Raw genomic sequence first — 16,904 nt, 5'->3', positions numbered from 1 at the left:
TGCATGCAGAAGTTTCCAGATTTCAGGCACAGAAGGAGGCCCCTATGTGCTTCTGCAAGGAGCTGGAGACTGAAGGCAAAGGGCTGTTGCACTTCTACGCTCATGCCAACCAAAACAAGACGCCCAGCTTCGGGGCAAGAGGCCACTACCCACCCCCTTCCAATCCATTGGTGGGAGGACGTCCCTAAATTGTAGAGGCTTTCTATTTGCTCACCCACGGCGGAAGGACTGCTCCTATCTCCGCCCGCCTCCTCCTCCTGCAAAACAGCACATAGCAGGCCCTGGCCAATATCCCTCTTCCAGCTTTAATTGGCTCCATCAACAGAAACATACCAAGGGATAGTGTATAGAAAATAATAATAATAAAGGGGAAAGGGAGGAAGGGGAGTCCGCAGCACCCAACCGGGATGATGTCTTCGCTTGTCGATGGTCTTCGGCCGATGGCGCGAATCCTGCCCGCCCAGCCCCATCCCACAGTAGCATGGCGATTTGTGTTTTTTATGTTTTTGATCGTCCTTGGAAAAAAGTGTACGTAGGAACGCAAAACTGTCGTTTCCCCAACCCCGCCCCTGCTGCTTCCACCGCAAAAGGGCCGGGGGTTATTTCACAAAGACAACGTTGTTGTTGGAATTGCGGGAGGCCAGCCAAGCTAGAAACACATCCCTGTGAATGAGAGACAGACAGACAGAAGCAGAGGTTAAGTCAAGAGGCAGGAAGTATATGCAGCATCAGTTCCTGCAGGTGCAAAGATCCTTACTCTAACAACTTGCACAACAGGAGTGGGGAGCCGGTGAACCTCCAGTATCTTGCCTAGCACTGACTGGGAGATATATATATTTAAAAATGCACTTTATTTCATGTCCCCACCCCAGCGAGCTGGCAGCGGCCCTCCTTTTTTCACAGCAGCCTGTGCTTGGGTTCAGTCTCGGTCCACCCTCATAACCTGAGCTTGCCATTACAAAGAAGCGATAGCAGCAGTGTGTCTTGCTGTGTGCCATTTGCAGTGCATTGCTGAACTGGATGTTCAATAATGAAGACCTGGCGGATGCTTCTCTCTGACCTGACTGGCTTGCACATCTTCGTTCCCTGCTCCCAAGCCACGTGGCTTGGCTTTGCTGAGGCAGCTGAAACTATTTACTCTGTGTATTCAAGTAGGACTGGTGTGTGTGTGTGTGTGTGTGTGTTTGCATTGCTCCCTCATTTGTCTGCAGAGTGTCTAGTCCTCACAGAGGAAGAGGATAGACTGCACACCCTCTGCTATCAGACTTGAAAACCCATTGTTCAGCCCAGACACTGAGGTCCAGCTCCACGGGCCTTCTGGCGGTTCCCTCCCTGTGAGAAGTGGTTACAGGGAACCAGGCAGAGAGCTTTCTCAGTAGTGGCGCCCACCCTGTGGAACACCCTCCCATCAAATTTCAAGGAAAGAAACAACTATCTGACTTTTAGAAGACATCTGAAGGCAGCCCTGTTTAGGGAAGTTTTTAATGTTTGATATTTTATTGCTTTTTAAACATTCTGTTGGGAGCTGCCCAGAGTGGCTGGGGAAACCCATCCAGATTGGGGGGGTATTCTTATTCTTATTATTATTAGGCAGCCCTGGCTGCCCACCCACCTGCAATGTTTAACCACACACTCGTTGCTGCAATACTCGTTGTCCCATTCGCTGTTGGCCACCGGAGGGTTATCACAGCCTGCGCGGACGCAGCGAGGGTGCGGGGACAAGGCCACAGGCGATTCAGACACTAGCTCCACGTGCATCGGTGTCGGAGACTCCACCTGGGGCAGGGGAGAAAAAACTAAAGTAACTATGTGCCTTGTTGGATTTAGTCAGTCGTGTGCCTGGGGCAAGTAAACCTCAATTCCAAGCAATCAGGAGAGAAACATACATAGCAAAGAGTCTCATTTTCCTCCCCCTTCTGTGCTATTTTTCTTAGGCCAATGTGAGAATGGGATGCAGGACTCAGACGGGCCTGATCCAGCAGCCAGGCTCTTCTTGCATGGGTGGGTGGGTATAGGCTCACTTGCACCCTGGTCCAGCTCCAAGGGCCTTCTGGCGGTTCCCTCAATGCGAGAACTGAAGTTACAGGGAACCAGACAGAGGGCCTTCTTGGTGGTGGCACCTGCCCCGTGGGACATCCTCCCATCAATTGTCAGAGATAATCAGTCAGATATAATTTGAGAGATGGAAAGAAGATAAAGTCCCTACCAGAGAAGAATGGCCGATCAATTTGATGGATTATGCTGAAATGGCTAAAACGACCGAGAGAATCAGAAATCGGGAAGGCCAAAATTTTAATAAGGAACAGGGAAAATTTATCTTAAAAACCATTGTAACCAGTCAAAATCGTTAGCAGGGTTGGAATAACACTTGTAGTTTAATGGCAACTTTGGACATAAAAGATTTGGATTATAGTATTATAAAAGATGCAGCAGGAAATGATGAACAATAGGCCCCACAAAGGGGAAGAGGGAAGCCCAGGAGATTCTCTGGAATCTCATTTCTGTGTTGTATGTTGGATATGGACTGCAAAACTTTAATCTGAAAAACCAAATAAATAAAAGTGTCCTACATGCAAGCAAGCAAGCACCCACCCACCCGGCTCAGCATTCCTCACCTCCGGCACCACGTCTACGGGCTCTGGGGAAGCTTGGAGTTCGGCGCTGGGCCTCTCGGGGCTGCCTTCTTCTGTCCGCAGGGCGATGGGCTGGATTTGCAGGGCAGGTGGGGGCAGGATCTTGATCTGCAAGGGCGGTGGCGGCTGCTGCAGGTTGAGGCGCACCTTCTGCTGCAGGGGCGGCTGCTGCATGGCCTGCAGGGGGGGCGGCTGCTGCAGGATGGTAACCGGCTGGGCCGGCGGCTGCTGGGGCATCTGCTGCAGGGGCGGGGGCTGGAGCCGCGGCAAGTGCATGGAAGTGGCCGCCGCTGCCGCCGCCAGCACCGAGCGGGTGACGATCTGGGTGGTGCCCGTGCCAGCCTGCAGCTGCCCCAGCTGGATGCCGCGCGACGTGACCATGGTAGCGGGGATGACCGTCACCACGCCGCCCTGCGAGGTGACGGCCAGGGAGGACGGCAGCATCTGCTTGGGGATGATGATCTTGGTGATGCTGGTCTGGCCCCCCGCCTGGGGCCCGCCCCCCGAGGTCACCACCACGGTGGGCTGCGTCGAGACGACGGTCGGGGCAGGAGGGGGGCTCTCCAAGGCCGGCGGGGTGGGCGGCATCGGGGCCGGGGGGGAGGCAGACTCCACGGCGGGGGCCGGCTGCTCGGAAGGCGAGGAGATGGGGTCCAGTTCCACCGTTTCTACAACCGTCTGCGGAGTGGAGGGGAAGAGAAGAGTCAGGAAGCTGGGGGGAAACAATCTCGGGGGCCTTTTGGGGTCGCCAGGCAGGCGGCGGCTGGTTAAGCTTCCAAAAGAAAAGAGAAGTCAAGGAAGGGGAAAGGGGAAGGCACAGAAAGCTTCTCCATTATTGGGGGCAGCTGATCTTCCGCTTCCCATTCTGCCCCCGAAGAAGCGTCACAGAAAGGTCCCTTCCCCAGGGAAGAAGAAGAGTTTGGATTTGATATCCCGCTTTATTACTACCCAAAGGAGTCTCAAAGCAGCTAACATTCTCCTTTCCCTTCCTCCCCCACAACAAACACTGAGAGACTTCAAAGAAGTGTGATTAGCCCAAGGTCACCCAGCAGCTGCATGTGGAGGAGCGGGGACGCGAACCCGGTTCACCAGATTACGAGACTACCGCTCTTAATCACTACACCACACTGGGAGGGAGTAAATTGCTGCTCCTGACCCGATCCAGTTAAGGGAAGGGTGGGCAAGCCAGGAGTGTTGTGTTTTCTCCTCTACTTCTCCGCAGGCACCTAGGAAGTAGTCTCTAGTTACACCACAGATTGGGCCACCAGAGGAGATGCACATCAGCAGCAGAGCCCATGCAGGAAGTCTCGCCTTCGATACTTGGCGTCTCCAGGGAACAGGTGACAGGAATATAGGAACTGGCCACACCCACTGGTCCATCTAGCTTAGTCTTTCCCAAACTTTGGTCTCCAGTTGTTTGAGGACTACCATTCCCATCATCTCTGACCACTGGTCTTGCTAGCTAGGGATGATAGGAGCTGTAGTCCAAAAACAGCTGGAAACCCAAGTCTGGGAAACACTGAGCTAGCTCACTACTTTCTATGCTGGGTAGCAGTGGCTTTCCAGGAATTCAGGGCAGGAATATTTTCCCAGCCCTACCTGAGAATTGCACCTGAAACTTTCTGTATTCAGAGCAGATGCTCTCCCACTGAGCGACGGCCCTTTAAGCGATGAGACAGAAGACCCCTCTCCTTTTTTCAGCCTGGAAAGCCACTGCAGGACAGTTCTGGGCTGGAAGGGCAGGCTTTTCTAGCCTTTGCAATCCTGGTACCTTAAATTTGGAGAACAACTCCCGTCTGGGGCTGATGGGAGTTGTAGTCCAAAGGAATCCAAAGGCACCAAGTTGGCAAAGGCTGTTCTGTCTGCAAGAAGGGTAGTTTTCTAGGTTTCTTGCTGTGTCCATTGAGGCAGGAGAGGAGAGGGCAGGACAGCTTCACACCCCTGCAGTTCTGGGAACAGCAGAGGCAAGAAGGCTCATCTCTCTTACCTGGCACTCCTGGTTGTCACGGTAGGCCGCCAGCGCTTTCAGGTACTCCTTTTTTGCTGCCTCCGTTTTCCGCTTGTACACCTGGCAGGGAGAGAGGAAGGCAGGCTGTGGCAGAGGCTCCCTTTTTTAAACCACACTGTTTTGCTGCACCCCTGACGCACCCCAAATTGTTAGGGAAAGCAGAACTACAGACTGCAGCTAGGACAGGCAAACCACAGGCGTTGCTTAGCAGAAAGCCTGCAAAGATCAACAATTACAGCGATGGAAGTGACTCTGAGGATCATCTAGTCCAACCCCCTGCAATGTAGAAATATGCAGCCGTCCCATATGGGGATCAAACCTGCAACCTTGGCATTATCAGAACCACGCTCTAGCCAACTGAGCTATCCAGGCTGATCATTCCGTTCCGTCAAAAGAAGCATGTGATCAACTGAATAAAACGCCTTGCAATTACTCAGTCTGCAGTTTTCTAAAAGAAAATGCGTATTGTTGCATTACTTTTTTTAAAAAACAGAAGAAGAGGAATTCCTTCCTACGGGGAAGACTTTTCAAAGATGAACGCTGCAGTTTGCATTTTCTTTTTTAAAAAGTGCTCTCTTTAGAAGCACAAAATTGGGCAGGACATTGGAGGTCTCTATGCAATGCAAAATCTACAACAAGAGGAGGGGTGAGCAAACCTATGTGGCTGTCAGATGCTACTGGCTGGGGCCACAATCCGAAACAGCTCCCCATCCCTCTGTAAGGGCAATGCTGCACGTTCACGATCTCCCCAATGTTTCTGCTTTGCTCCTTTGCAGCTACAGCCTCCTCCTCAACCCCTCAGCGATGCTGCCCCCCCAAAAAAACACCCTCCCCAGCCCCTCCCACTTCTCCCTCCCTGCCCGCTGCCCAACCCCCTTGGCACGCACTTGCTTCTGCTCCTCCCCCAAGCTGTCCCACATCGAGGCGACGATCTTGGAGACCTCGCCGAAGGTGGCTTTGGGGTTCTGCCCCTTGATGGCCGCCTGCGTGTCGCGGAAGAAGAGAGCATAGGCCGAAACGGGCTTCTGGGGCTCGTTGGGGTCCTTTTTCTTCTTCTGCTTCTTGGCCGGCTTCTGCTTCTTCCCCGCGTCCACCGCCACCACGGGCGCCACGACCGGCGCAGGGGCCGCCAGGGCCATCACCGCCGGCTTGGCGACAGAAACTTGCTGCAAGGACAGAGAGGGAGAGGGTCGGAAATGAGCTCCATGGGGCAGAGGGCATGGCGGTGGCAGCAGCTGGGGGGATTCGCCCATAGGGAGGCGGGTAGAGAACCAATTCCGCTTTGCTCAGTGCATAATCCCAAACCGTTCCCCCCACTCGGATCTCATCAACGATGATAAGGAATAGACGGAAAAGGCAGGCAGGCAAACGGCAGCTAAGCTGGGCTGGCAGCATTCAAAGCAATTGAAAGGAAATGGCCTAACCACAGCGCAGGAGAGGAAGTGGGCCACTTTTGCATGAAACAACGGGCGTTTGAAAGAAAAAAATGGAATGGAGAGGCCTTTGCTTTTAAAACGGATGGGGAAACCTGCAGTCGTCCAGAGGTTGCCGGAGGACAATTGCCAGCCCAGTCCACTCTCTTTCTCTCACCATTGAGGCTGCGGAGAGTTGGAGCCTAGCCACACTGGGAGGGTCCCGGGTTAAGGGCAGCAAGATGTCCTGGGCAATAGCCCCCAAACCAAGAGAGCCTGCATGGGGCAACAGGTGGATTGAATTCACCACCTGCTCACCTGACCCAGACGGTCATTTAATCATAGAATTTTGGAGCTGAAAATGACCCTGAGGGGCATCTGGTCCGGTTCCCTGCAATGCAAGAATCTCAACTACAGTGGTACCTCTGGTTATGTACTTAATTCATTCCAGAGGTCCGTTATCAAACTGAAACTGTTCTTAACCTGAAGCACCACTTTAGCTAATGGGGCCTCCCGCTGCTGCCAGAGCACGATTTCTGTTCTCATCCTGAAGCAAAGTTCTTAACCCGAAGTACTATTTCTGGGTTAGTGGAGTCTGTAACCTGAAGCGTCTGTAACCTGAAGATTATGTAACCCGCGGTACCACTGTAAACGCATCCATGAAAGATGGCCATCCAATTTCTGCTTAAAATTGGAAATGGAATGGGGGAGGCTGACTTATCGCGTTTGTTTTTTAATCTTGCCCTCCTCCCAAGTAGTTCAGGGCAGTGTACATGCTCCCCTCCCCTCTCCTTTTATCCTGGCAACCCCCCCTGTGAAGTAGGACAGGGCAGTGACAGATCATAGATCACCTGGTGAGTCTCATGGCAGGGGATCTGGACCTCGCACCATCCCAGTCTGACACTCTAGCCCCAAAGTGGGAACCTTTTCTCCTTTTGTTGTAGCCCTGAGGCAACATGCCCTGGTGGAGGAACCTTCCAGGAGCCACATATCAGTGATGGGTGGGCAGGGCCAGAGGCAAAGCAAGCAGAGCAATGGGCGCTCATGTTCCATCCATGCAAAAACAAGAGGAATCTGCACATGTGCAAACTGACTCTGGACACCAGCTGTTCAGGATGGGACACCCCTGAATGCCATCAAGCCAAGACTCACCCGCCGGATCTCTTCCGTCTCTTCCTCGTGCATGGAACTGGTGGGCGAGGGGGTGGGCGAGAGCCGCTCCTCGGGCGACTGAGCTGCGGGGGGCAGGATGGCGCTGCCCCCCAGGCTGAGGCCCAGCTGCGAACTGAGCTCCGACTGGTCAATGGTGGTCAGCTGGCCATGCCCCATCAAACCGGAGCTGATGTCTGCCATGGGCACATCGATGGTGACGGGCGGGTTGGCGCTGTATTGCGTCCCCATGGGGTGGTCCAAATCCTGCAGAGGGAGAATTCAGGGTCATGTCAATGGTTACAGAAAGGCAGAAATCTGTGCGACGGTCTGGCCCTCCAGTAAGAAAGATGCCCAGCAGCTCCTGTCCCCCTGTTTTGGAAAAAAAACCAAACACTCCTCCTGCGGCATTACTGCCTCTGGCCATGGAAGCAGAGCACAGCAGCCATTGATAGCCTTCTCCTGCAAGGAGTCCCTTGCGTTGCGTATCCTCTCTTGTTTCATTTGGGCTGAAGTGTAGAGAACAGCGCACGTCTCGGCCAAAGCCCTCTGCGCTTGTCAGAGGGTTTGGGGGAGAACCAGGAGCTTATCTTGTTTGCTGATAACAGCAGCACACCAGACTCCTGCCATTTCCTGCTGTGCAAGGAAGACGCTGGTGAAATAAGGAAATTCAACCCCTGAGCTAACGTCCCTGACCAGCCTGAATCCGTTTATTATTGGAGCCTAATTACTTACATGTTTTTAAATGGGTGTGTGAATTAATAGAATGTTTAATTGCACAATGGAGCTGACTGAAAAGCTCCAAGCGAATGGGGTTTGGTGACGGGACACAGACGGCAAAATGGGTTCCTGTTCAGGATTTCAGCCAGCTGTGGTGTCTTCTGGGATGCTCTCATTTGGGAGAAGCCCAAGGTTGGCAAAAGTACAAAAAAAAAATTTATTTTGAACATGCACACACCCCAGCCAAAAACAAGGGAAGGCTGAGAATGTTCTTCAGTGACCACAGAATGCTGCAGGTCAATAGGAACAGAAAACCGGAAAACTGGGTAGTGGGGGAAGAGTGAAATGCTGTGCTTGGAAGGAATGGCTGGCTGGAAACTGGAATAGGAGCACTCCCACTAAGAGGAAGAACACACTGCAACATTTTGTTGCAGGTCCCACTTAGAAATACTCCTCCTCCTCCTGTCTGTCTCTGGTGTCTCTTTGGTGCTTAGTAACTTTCTATTGAGCCAGGCCATTGGCCCACCTAGCTCAGTATCATTGACACTGATTGGCAGCAGCTCTCCAGGGTTGCAGGCAAGTCATCTTTCCCAGCCCTAACGGGAGATGCCGGGGATTGAACCTGGGACCTTTCTGCATGCAAGGCAGATGATCTTCCTCTGAGCTACAGCTCCACTGAAGACCCTCCTTTTTTTAGCAAGCCTTTTAAGCAGTGATCTGTATCTAAGCCTACATCTGTACTGGATGTGAACTTACTTTTACACACGGAAGTATTTTTTTTTTAATTGTTAAAATCATTTTTTATATATACGACATGAAATTGGGCAGTTGCTTTTGCCGCTAATATTTTCATTGTTCGGACATTTTTTGGGAAGCAACTGAGGAATGGAACACAGAGCCAGTGTGGTGTTGTGGATAGATTGTCAGGCTAAGATCCAGGAGAGACCAGGGTTCAAATCCTAGACTTGGCCATGAAACTCACTGGGTGACCTTGGGCCAGTCACTGCCTTGCACTCTATCCTACCTCACAGGGCTGTTGTGGGGAGAACCATGCACGCCACCTTGGACTCCTTGGAGGAAAAGAGGGGCTGCGAAGGCAACAAATTGAGGACTTCTACACGGAATCACACAATGTGGCGATTGGCAACCAGCTGAAGCGAATCGCAGCACTGACAGAAGCCGCCCCCCTCTCACACACAAGTGTTTGCTGCAGCCAGAGTGGCACAAAGATGATTTCGGGAATTGTGTTGGGGAAAACAGCTTGGATGCTTCTGGCATTTTCCTCCCCACCTCCTGAAGCCAGCTCCACGAGAACGTGGGGCAGTTCTCCTCCATGACAGCTAGGAATTGAACCAACTTGCCCTGGCCTGTGAGAATCTCTTGAAGGGTACGGGCAAATTGAAAGCTAACACATGCTAACCTACAAACCAGATTTTGCCCCAGAAGATGTTGTGCTGCCCACCAGGGGAGTCATATGATGACTGCATGAACTCTCAAACCTATGTAAGGCAGGGTACTCACCATGGCCAGCCCCCCGCTCAGCAGTCCCCCACCTTGCTCCATGAGACCAGGGCTGATGCCCACAGGTATGTCAAGCGCCTGCACCCCATACTGGGCAGAAAAAGTGGTGTCTGGGGCAGTCACAGGGTCGCCCAGGTCCTCAAAGTGGCCAACTACGTCAGAAACGGCCAGGGAGGGGTCGGCGTCCAGCGTGATGGGCGGGATCTCGAACTCTTCATCCCCCAGGCTTGGCGTGTGGAAGGTCTGAGCAAAAGGGAGGGAGGAAAAGAGAGAAAGAGAGACTTTGATGCAGATATACAAACTTAGGAAAGGCACACTACACTAGATCAGATGATGTCCATACAGCCCGGTTTGGTCAATTCTAAGCAAAGGGGCCCTTTAGGGTCCCTGCTGGTGTAGCGGTTAGGGTGTCTGACTAGGACCTGGGAGACACGAGTTCAAATCCCACACTCGGCTGTGCAGCTCGCTGGGTGACATTGAGCCAGTCACCACCTCTCAGCTTAATGTACCTCACAGGGTTGTTGTGGAGAGGGGGAAAGAACCGTATGTGCCACCTTGGAGGAAAGGTGGGATGTGAAAACAAAAATAAATAATAAAAAGCGACACTTATTTAAGGATGCTTCTTAAGTTCTGATTTTCAGAACAAGGTGATTCTCAATTTGCAAGCTTTTTAAGCTTCAAAGAGGAACACACAGAGCAAAAGGTCTTGCTTCAGGTAAACACCGAAGCCTACTCTCCCCCTTGTTTTCATTCTCCGGGGTCTCAGACAAGAGGACAGTTCCTTGAAACTGGAGGCACCAGGAATTGAACCAGGAGCCTTGTGCACAACAAAGCATTTGGTCTGCTGCGAGCTGCAGGTGGCAACGTCTCCCCAGTTCCTGCCATCCAGCACTTGCATTCCACGCTCTCCACTGCCAACTGCCCTGCACCCTCAGCCCCTGAAAGCAGCCAAACTCACCTCGGCCCCTGACAAAAAGGGGTGCGCTGTGCCGGTGATAGCCAGGTAATTCTCATTTCCTCCAGGGAACTTAGGGGGAGAAAAGAAAATATTAGCAATCCTTTTATTTATTTTTCTTCCACCACAAATGCAGCCTCACCCCAAGTCCAATATAACCAGACAAATCCATGGTGTAGCGCCACTCACACTTTGGGAACTCGTAAAACCATCACTTGTGGCCTCCACCTCCACAGTCTTAAAAAGCTCATTAGTCAGAAGTTGATACTGAATAGGAACGAAGGAAGCCACCTTAAAAGGAGTCACACCACTGGTCTATCTAGGTCAGTACTGTCTACACCGGGGTTGTCAACCTGGTCCCTACCGCCCACTAGTGGGTGTTTCAGGATTCTAGGTGGGATGTAGGGGGTTCTACAGCACAATCTGAATCCTCCTTCCATTGAGCACTGGTGGGCTTTAAGGAAATTTTACCATCAAGAAAGATGCATTAGTGGGTGGTAGGTATAAAAAGGTTGACTACCCCTGGTCTGGGACGTGGGTGGTGCTGTGGATTAAACCACAGTGCCTAGGGCTTGCCGATCAGAAGGTTGGCAGTTCAAATCCCTGCGACGGGGTGAGCTCCCGTTGCTCGGTCCCAGCTCCTGCCAACCTAGCAGTTTGAAAGTATGCAGTGCAAGTAGATAAATAGGTACCACTCCGGTGGAAAGGTAAACGGCCCATCTAGTCCAGCATCCTGTTCTCACAGTGGCCAACGAGATACCTGCTGGAAACCCGCAAGCAGGACCCAAGCACAACCCCTCCTGTGGTTTTCAGCAACTGATATTCAGAAGCACTGATGTTTCCAATTGTGGAGGCAGATCACAGACATTGTGGCTAGTAACCTTCTCGCCCATCAATTTGTTCAACTCTCTTTCAAAAGTTGGTGGCTATCACTGCCTCCTGTGGCAGCGAGTTCCACAGTTTAATTACATGCTGTGTGAAGAAGTGCTATATTTTATCCAACATTCAGCTTTGTTGAATGCCCACAAAATCCACCCTTTGAGTTAAGTTAGGCCGAGAGACAGTGAACTTGCCCAGGGTCACCTAATGCAGCTTTGTGGTTGAGCGGCAAATGAATTTCAACCTGGGCCTAGCCTTGCCACACTACCACACCGAGAATAATGCTGCTTTAAAGGTCACCAGTGCAGTGTCATTCAGCCAAGTGGCAGGGCTGAGTGATATCTGCTTTTCAACATTGTGATATATCACCAGCTAAACTTCACAATATACTGATATGCCAAGATGTCTGAAATAAGGATGGAGCTATGTAGAGGCACTAGCTAGCTTCACGGTTTTCCCCACATTGTGATTTTTGCATAGCACACACAAACATACATCATGATTCGCGATATATTGCCAGGTCAAAAATTATGAAACTGATTATGACGATATGGACATCAAACCAGTTCCGAATGATATATAGGTACATCACCAAGTAGTGGGGGAATGAAAATGTCATCTATGGTGCCAAGGCTGTCCCCATGCTTTCACCCACTGGCCTCACCAGAGGTCTAAAGAAGAGTCACACGCCAACAATTTTTTTAAAAAAAGGGTGGCGCTTGGGGGGGAATTGTCATCGCGCCACTCCTTGGTGTGTGGAGTGCCTCAGGGTGCGATTCTCTCCCCGATGCTTTTTAACATCTTTATGCGCCCCCTCGCCCAGCTTGTCCGGAGTTTTGGGCTGGGCTGCCATCAGTATGCTGATGACACCCAACTCTATCTGTTGATGGATGGCCATCCTGACTCGGCCCCAGACACACTGACCAGGTGTCTGGAAGCTGTGGCTGGATGGTTACGTGGGAGCCGGTTGAAGTTAAATCCTGCGAAGACAGAGGTCCTCTGGCTGGGGCGGGACGATATGGGATCGAGGGGGCAACTCCCATCTCTTGCGGGGGTGCAATTGGTGCCAGCACCGTCCGTTAAGAGTCTGGGTGTAATCTTCGATACCTCCCTCTCTATGGAGGCGCAGATTACAGCTATAACAAAGGCGGCATTTTTTCATCTCCGCCAAGCTAAGCAGTTGGCCCCTTATCTCTCTCGCCCTGACCTAGCCACTGTGATCCATGCGACGGTCACCTCTAGACTGGATTATTGTAACTCGCTCTACGTGGGGCTGCCCTTGAGACTGACCCAGAAACTCCAGCGGGTACAGAATGCCGCAGCGAGACTCCTTACGGGGTCCTCGCTGCGAGACCACATTCACCCGGTGCTATACCACCTGCACTGGCTCCCGGTGGAGTATAGGATCAAGTTTAAGGTGCTGGTTTTAACCTTTAAAGCCCTATACGGCCTAGGACCCTCGTACCTACGGGACCGCCTCTCCTGGTATGCCCCACAGAGAAACCTACGGTCTGTAAATAAAAACATCCTCAAGGTCCCAGGCCTCAGAGAGGTTAGGCTGGCCTTAACTAGAGCCAGGGCCTTCTCGGCTGTGGCTCCAATCTGGTGGAATGCTCTGTCACAAGAGACTAGGGCCCTGCGGGACCTGACATCTTTCCGCAGGGCCTGCAAGACAGAGTTGTTCCACCAGGCCTTTGGTCAGGGCGCAGCCTGACTCCCTCCTCTGGCAACCTGCACTGCACTTTGGTTGCCATCAATTTGATTTTAATTAATTTTTATAATGAAATATTTTAGAATGTGTGATTATTCAATTATATGGTTATTTGATTGTTGTTAGCCGCCCTGAGCCCAGCTTCGGCTGGGGAGGGCGGGATATAAATAAAATTTATTATTATTATTATTATTATTAAAAAAAGACATTCAAACTACTGCTGAGCCTTTAGAAGGCATCAGCACACAAAAAGCTTTTCGCAGCACTGAGACCAGCATTTTCTTCTGCTAATGTCTGCAAATCGAGCAGCTGTTTAAGAAAGCACAGCAGCAGAGGCCAGTAATCTTACTGAAGCAGAAGCCGAGAAGCTTAACAGCCCAATCCATCACCCTACCCAATTGCTACACTCTAAACCTCTGGTGCTGTGCAGTTATTGTATAATGATTTGGGGGGGGGGGTTGCTGCTGCTGCATCCCTCGAGTGTTGCTGCCAGTCAGAGTAGAAAACTAGATGGGCTTATCATTCGACTCATTAAATGCAGCTTTGTATATTCATGTTCCCCATACCAAATGAATGAATGAATGGAAGAGACTCGGCTGAAAGGGACTCTACCATTTTCAGAGTTCCCGCCCTCCTCTGTTGGGCAGGCCTGGTTTCTATGCAGAGGGCCAGACTGGGGGTTTGTGTGCACAAGCATCAAAACTCACTGCTGAACATTCCTGCCCCAATGCTCCAGGTCCTGGATAACCATAATCTTAATGGGTGTGGGAGGAAGTATGCTGCAGTTGCCTAGCAACCACACAAGGATATCCTCAGCTTCTTCTCATGGCAAGGGCACAACATGTGGATTCCATGATTGTAATATCTGCTTAAACACAGAGGGTTGTGTGTTTGAGCCCCAGTGGAGCCGCTATGATTTAAGAAGCCAGGACGGCTGAGGTGCCTACAAAGTTTGGAAGAGTTTGATATCCCGCTTTATCACTACTTGAAGGAGTCTCAAAGCGGCTAACATTCTCCTTTCCCTTCCTCCCCCACAACAAACACTCTGAGGTGAGTGGGGCTGAGAGATTTCAGAGAAGTGTGACTGGCCCAAGGTAACCCACCAGCTGCATGTGGAGGAGCAGGGATGCGAACCCAGTTCACCAGATTACGAGTCCACCGCTCTTAACTACTACACCACGCTGGCTCTCTTGTCACCATCTCCCCTGAGTTATGGGTTCAAATCCTACTCCTGACAAGTAACGTTTGAACTGACTGCAGCTCAGAGACAGAGGAAACTGTTTCCTGGTAGAAGGTCCCAGGTCGAGTCCCCAGCATTTCCAGGTAGGGTTGGGATTGTTCCCTGCCTGAAACCTTGGAGAGTCACTGCCAGTCAAGTGTGGGCAATGTTGAGCAAGATGGGCTAGTGGTCTGACTCAGTATAATACAGTTCCCTATGCTCTAACAGAGCAGAGAGTTGAAAAAATATTAAAACACATTGGAATTCCTATTTGGTGCTTCTGAACACATACATACAGCCAAGCACAAATGTGAATTTAGAACTTCTTAAGCCTTCCTGCCACTTCAGACTCCCTGATTTACAGCCCCCTGAACACAGCTCCATATGTCGTAAGCAGGTCTGTTGCAAGGACAACTACCTGTAGTCAATTTTAAGGTCAGGTAACCATTTTATGCAGAGGCATCTTGTAATAAGCAGCGTCAGTGAGCTAAATGAGTGGTACTTTGACCTTCATCCAAGCACATGCTCCAAGGCACTCCTTGGATACAGGTAGTCCCAAGGTGCCCTGCCCAAGATGAGCAATGACATCACTGCCTCACACAGTTTTGAAAGACTATAAAGGGCAACTATGAGAGGAAACATCTGCGGTCATCATGCAGCTCAACTGTATTCCAAGCTAACATGAGCAGACTAGATACAACAAGGGGTAGGGCAGCCTTCACCAATCTGATTCCTTGAAGATGTTTTGGACTATACTCCCATCACTCCCAGCCAGCATGGCCAGGCTAGCTGGGGCTGATGCGAGCCGTAGTACAAACCATCTGAAGGTAAATAGGTAGGCAAAGGCATGTGTAGTTGGCACACAACTTCAGGTTCGGAAGAGCCCAGAGGTCACTGGATCCAACTGTCTGTCCCAGCCAAGCAGGGCACATCTTACACTCAAGCCACACCAATGGGACCAACAAATGTCAAAAGGATGATGTGCAAGTGGTTGAAAGTGTGCAACGCCAAAGTGTTCATGGAGGAGTAACTTCAGATGGACCATACAGACCAAACTATAGGAGAACAGCTATATGCAAAATTAGTTTCTACCCAATCTATCCTGGGAGGGATAGATATTCTTTCCTGGAGAGATCAAGACTGAACAAATGACATTCAACTGATTTCCTCCCCAAAACAAACTTATATGGACTCAAGTATATTCTGATCAACATTTTATTGCCATTTCGGGGGTATTTAAGATGTGTGCATGTGATGTGGAGAAGAGACACAGAAGGAAGATCACAGGCTTTTAGAGAACAAATGCCATTTTTGTGCACATGTAAGGTAGGACAATCTGCAAAGAGCTTCCCATGAGCAAACCATGCCACATTTATCCATGTTACTAGGAGTGAAGCACCCACAATGGGGGTGGAGGTGGGAATCCACAGCTGGCATTAGTACAAGATGCAAGCTGAACTTATTCCACTCTAACCCAGCACAATCCAAGGTCTGAACTTTCACCTTTGTGCCCCGGAATGAACTCCATTAAATATTAACTTGCTTCCTGGTGGAACTCTCACCCCCACTTCCAAGGCACCCCTTCCCGCAAGGACACCCCCTTTCTCCCCACAACCTTCCTCAAACGTCCCCAACTGTGTCATATCTCTGATGTGGGGTTCAACCCACAGAGGATGAGCTGGCCAGTGGCTACTAGCCGAAAAAGCTAGAGGGGTCCTCCACATCCTCTCAAATGACAAGAGGCGGCGAAAAGAGAGATTTTTTTGGGGGGGGATAAGAAGTTAGGAAGATGGACAGGCTAGGAGAGGCCAAGTTGGGCCCAAGGCAACTGCTGAACCCCGCACCCCTCCCCTCTTTTACCGTCAGTTGGAAAGTACCAAACACACAATCGGGGGGGGGGATACACTGGACCCCCTGATAACCTCAGCCCCATCCCATTCCCCTTCCTCCCCAGCCCCATATTATGCCCTTTCCCTCCACAGAGCCAATCCCATGGGGACCCTTTTTAAAAGGCATGGGGGACCCACCGTCACCCACCCTACCCCCCAGAGTGGTTGTCCCAGGGTCCCTACCGCCAGTTAGGCTCTCTTACCTCCATGGCCGCAGCCTCAGAGCCTCGCCGAAGAGAGGGGGAGACCCCGCCGCACTCTCCCCCTCCCCCCGTCTTTCTTCCCCAGCTCCTCAACCGGAACCGGAAAGCCCTTCCGCCCACCCGACCTCAGGCCGGGAACGCGCGTCACTTCCGCCCGGCCTTCCCTCCGCTGCTATTTATTACTTCTCTGAGGGGAACTATTAGGGCAAATTTCCTTCCCACTCAGCCCCCCACGGTCGGACGGCCGCGGCTCTTTCTCTGAACACGCCCGCCTGAGCCGTTGAGCAGGAGAGGATAGAGCCGAGTCGAGGGGGAGGCTAGAGCGTAGTGCAGGGCAGGAGGAAGAAGGGCAGATGCTAGAGCGTCCCTACGCACACGTCGGGAGAGGGTAGTAGACCAGCGGATGTGACGTAAAACGGCCGGTTCGGCAAACCGCCTAACGGTTCGGGTTGTTCGTTTGTTTTTGCAGGAGGAGGAGGGGCTGTGACGTTAAACCGCCAGGATGCCTAGAGCGACGCAGGAAACGTGGCTCCGGCCAACGAGGGACGGGCCAGAGCGGCCGCGGAAAGGACCGATTAACTCTGTAGCCACCGGCTTGCTGGAAA

General features: G+C 51.6%; 1 protein-coding gene across 1 annotated transcript; it reads right to left on the bottom strand.

The window, feature by feature from the left end:
* Window positions 1-286: 286 nt before the first annotated feature.
* Window positions 287-16,891, bottom strand: TOX4 (TOX high mobility group box family member 4). Its single transcript, XM_081167896.1, has 9 exons — window positions 16,300-16,891; window positions 10,402-10,470; window positions 9,444-9,686; window positions 7,206-7,469; window positions 5,529-5,807; window positions 4,621-4,701; window positions 2,616-3,311; window positions 1,613-1,776; window positions 287-663 (listed from the first exon to the last, which is right to left on the bottom strand). The coding sequence occupies exons 1-9, from the start codon at window positions 16,303-16,305 to the stop codon at window positions 600-602; spliced, it is 1,866 nt and encodes a 621-aa protein (XP_081024022.1). The 5' UTR covers window positions 16,306-16,891; the 3' UTR covers window positions 287-599.
* Window positions 16,892-16,904: the final 13 nt, after the last annotated feature.

The sequence above is a fragment of the Podarcis bocagei genome (genome assembly GCF_964188305.1).
Source record: "Podarcis bocagei genome assembly, chromosome: 13".
Lineage (NCBI taxonomy): Eukaryota > Metazoa > Chordata > Lepidosauria > Squamata > Lacertidae > Podarcis > Podarcis bocagei.
The sequence above is the reverse complement of the archived record's forward strand: the minus strand, read 5'-3'. Positions and strand labels throughout refer to the sequence as shown.

Excerpts from the sequence above, each read along its gene's own strand:
- TOX4 (XM_081167896.1), bottom strand. Across the intron at positions 9,687-10,401 it reads CCTTTTTGTCAGGGGCCGAG|ACCTTCCACACGCCAAGCCT; the intron begins GTGAGTTTGGCT and ends CCTTTTGCTCAG. Across the intron at positions 1,777-2,615 it reads CCGTAGACGTGGTGCCGGAG|GTGGAGTCTCCGACACCGAT; the intron begins GTGAGGAATGCT and ends CCCCTGCCCCAG.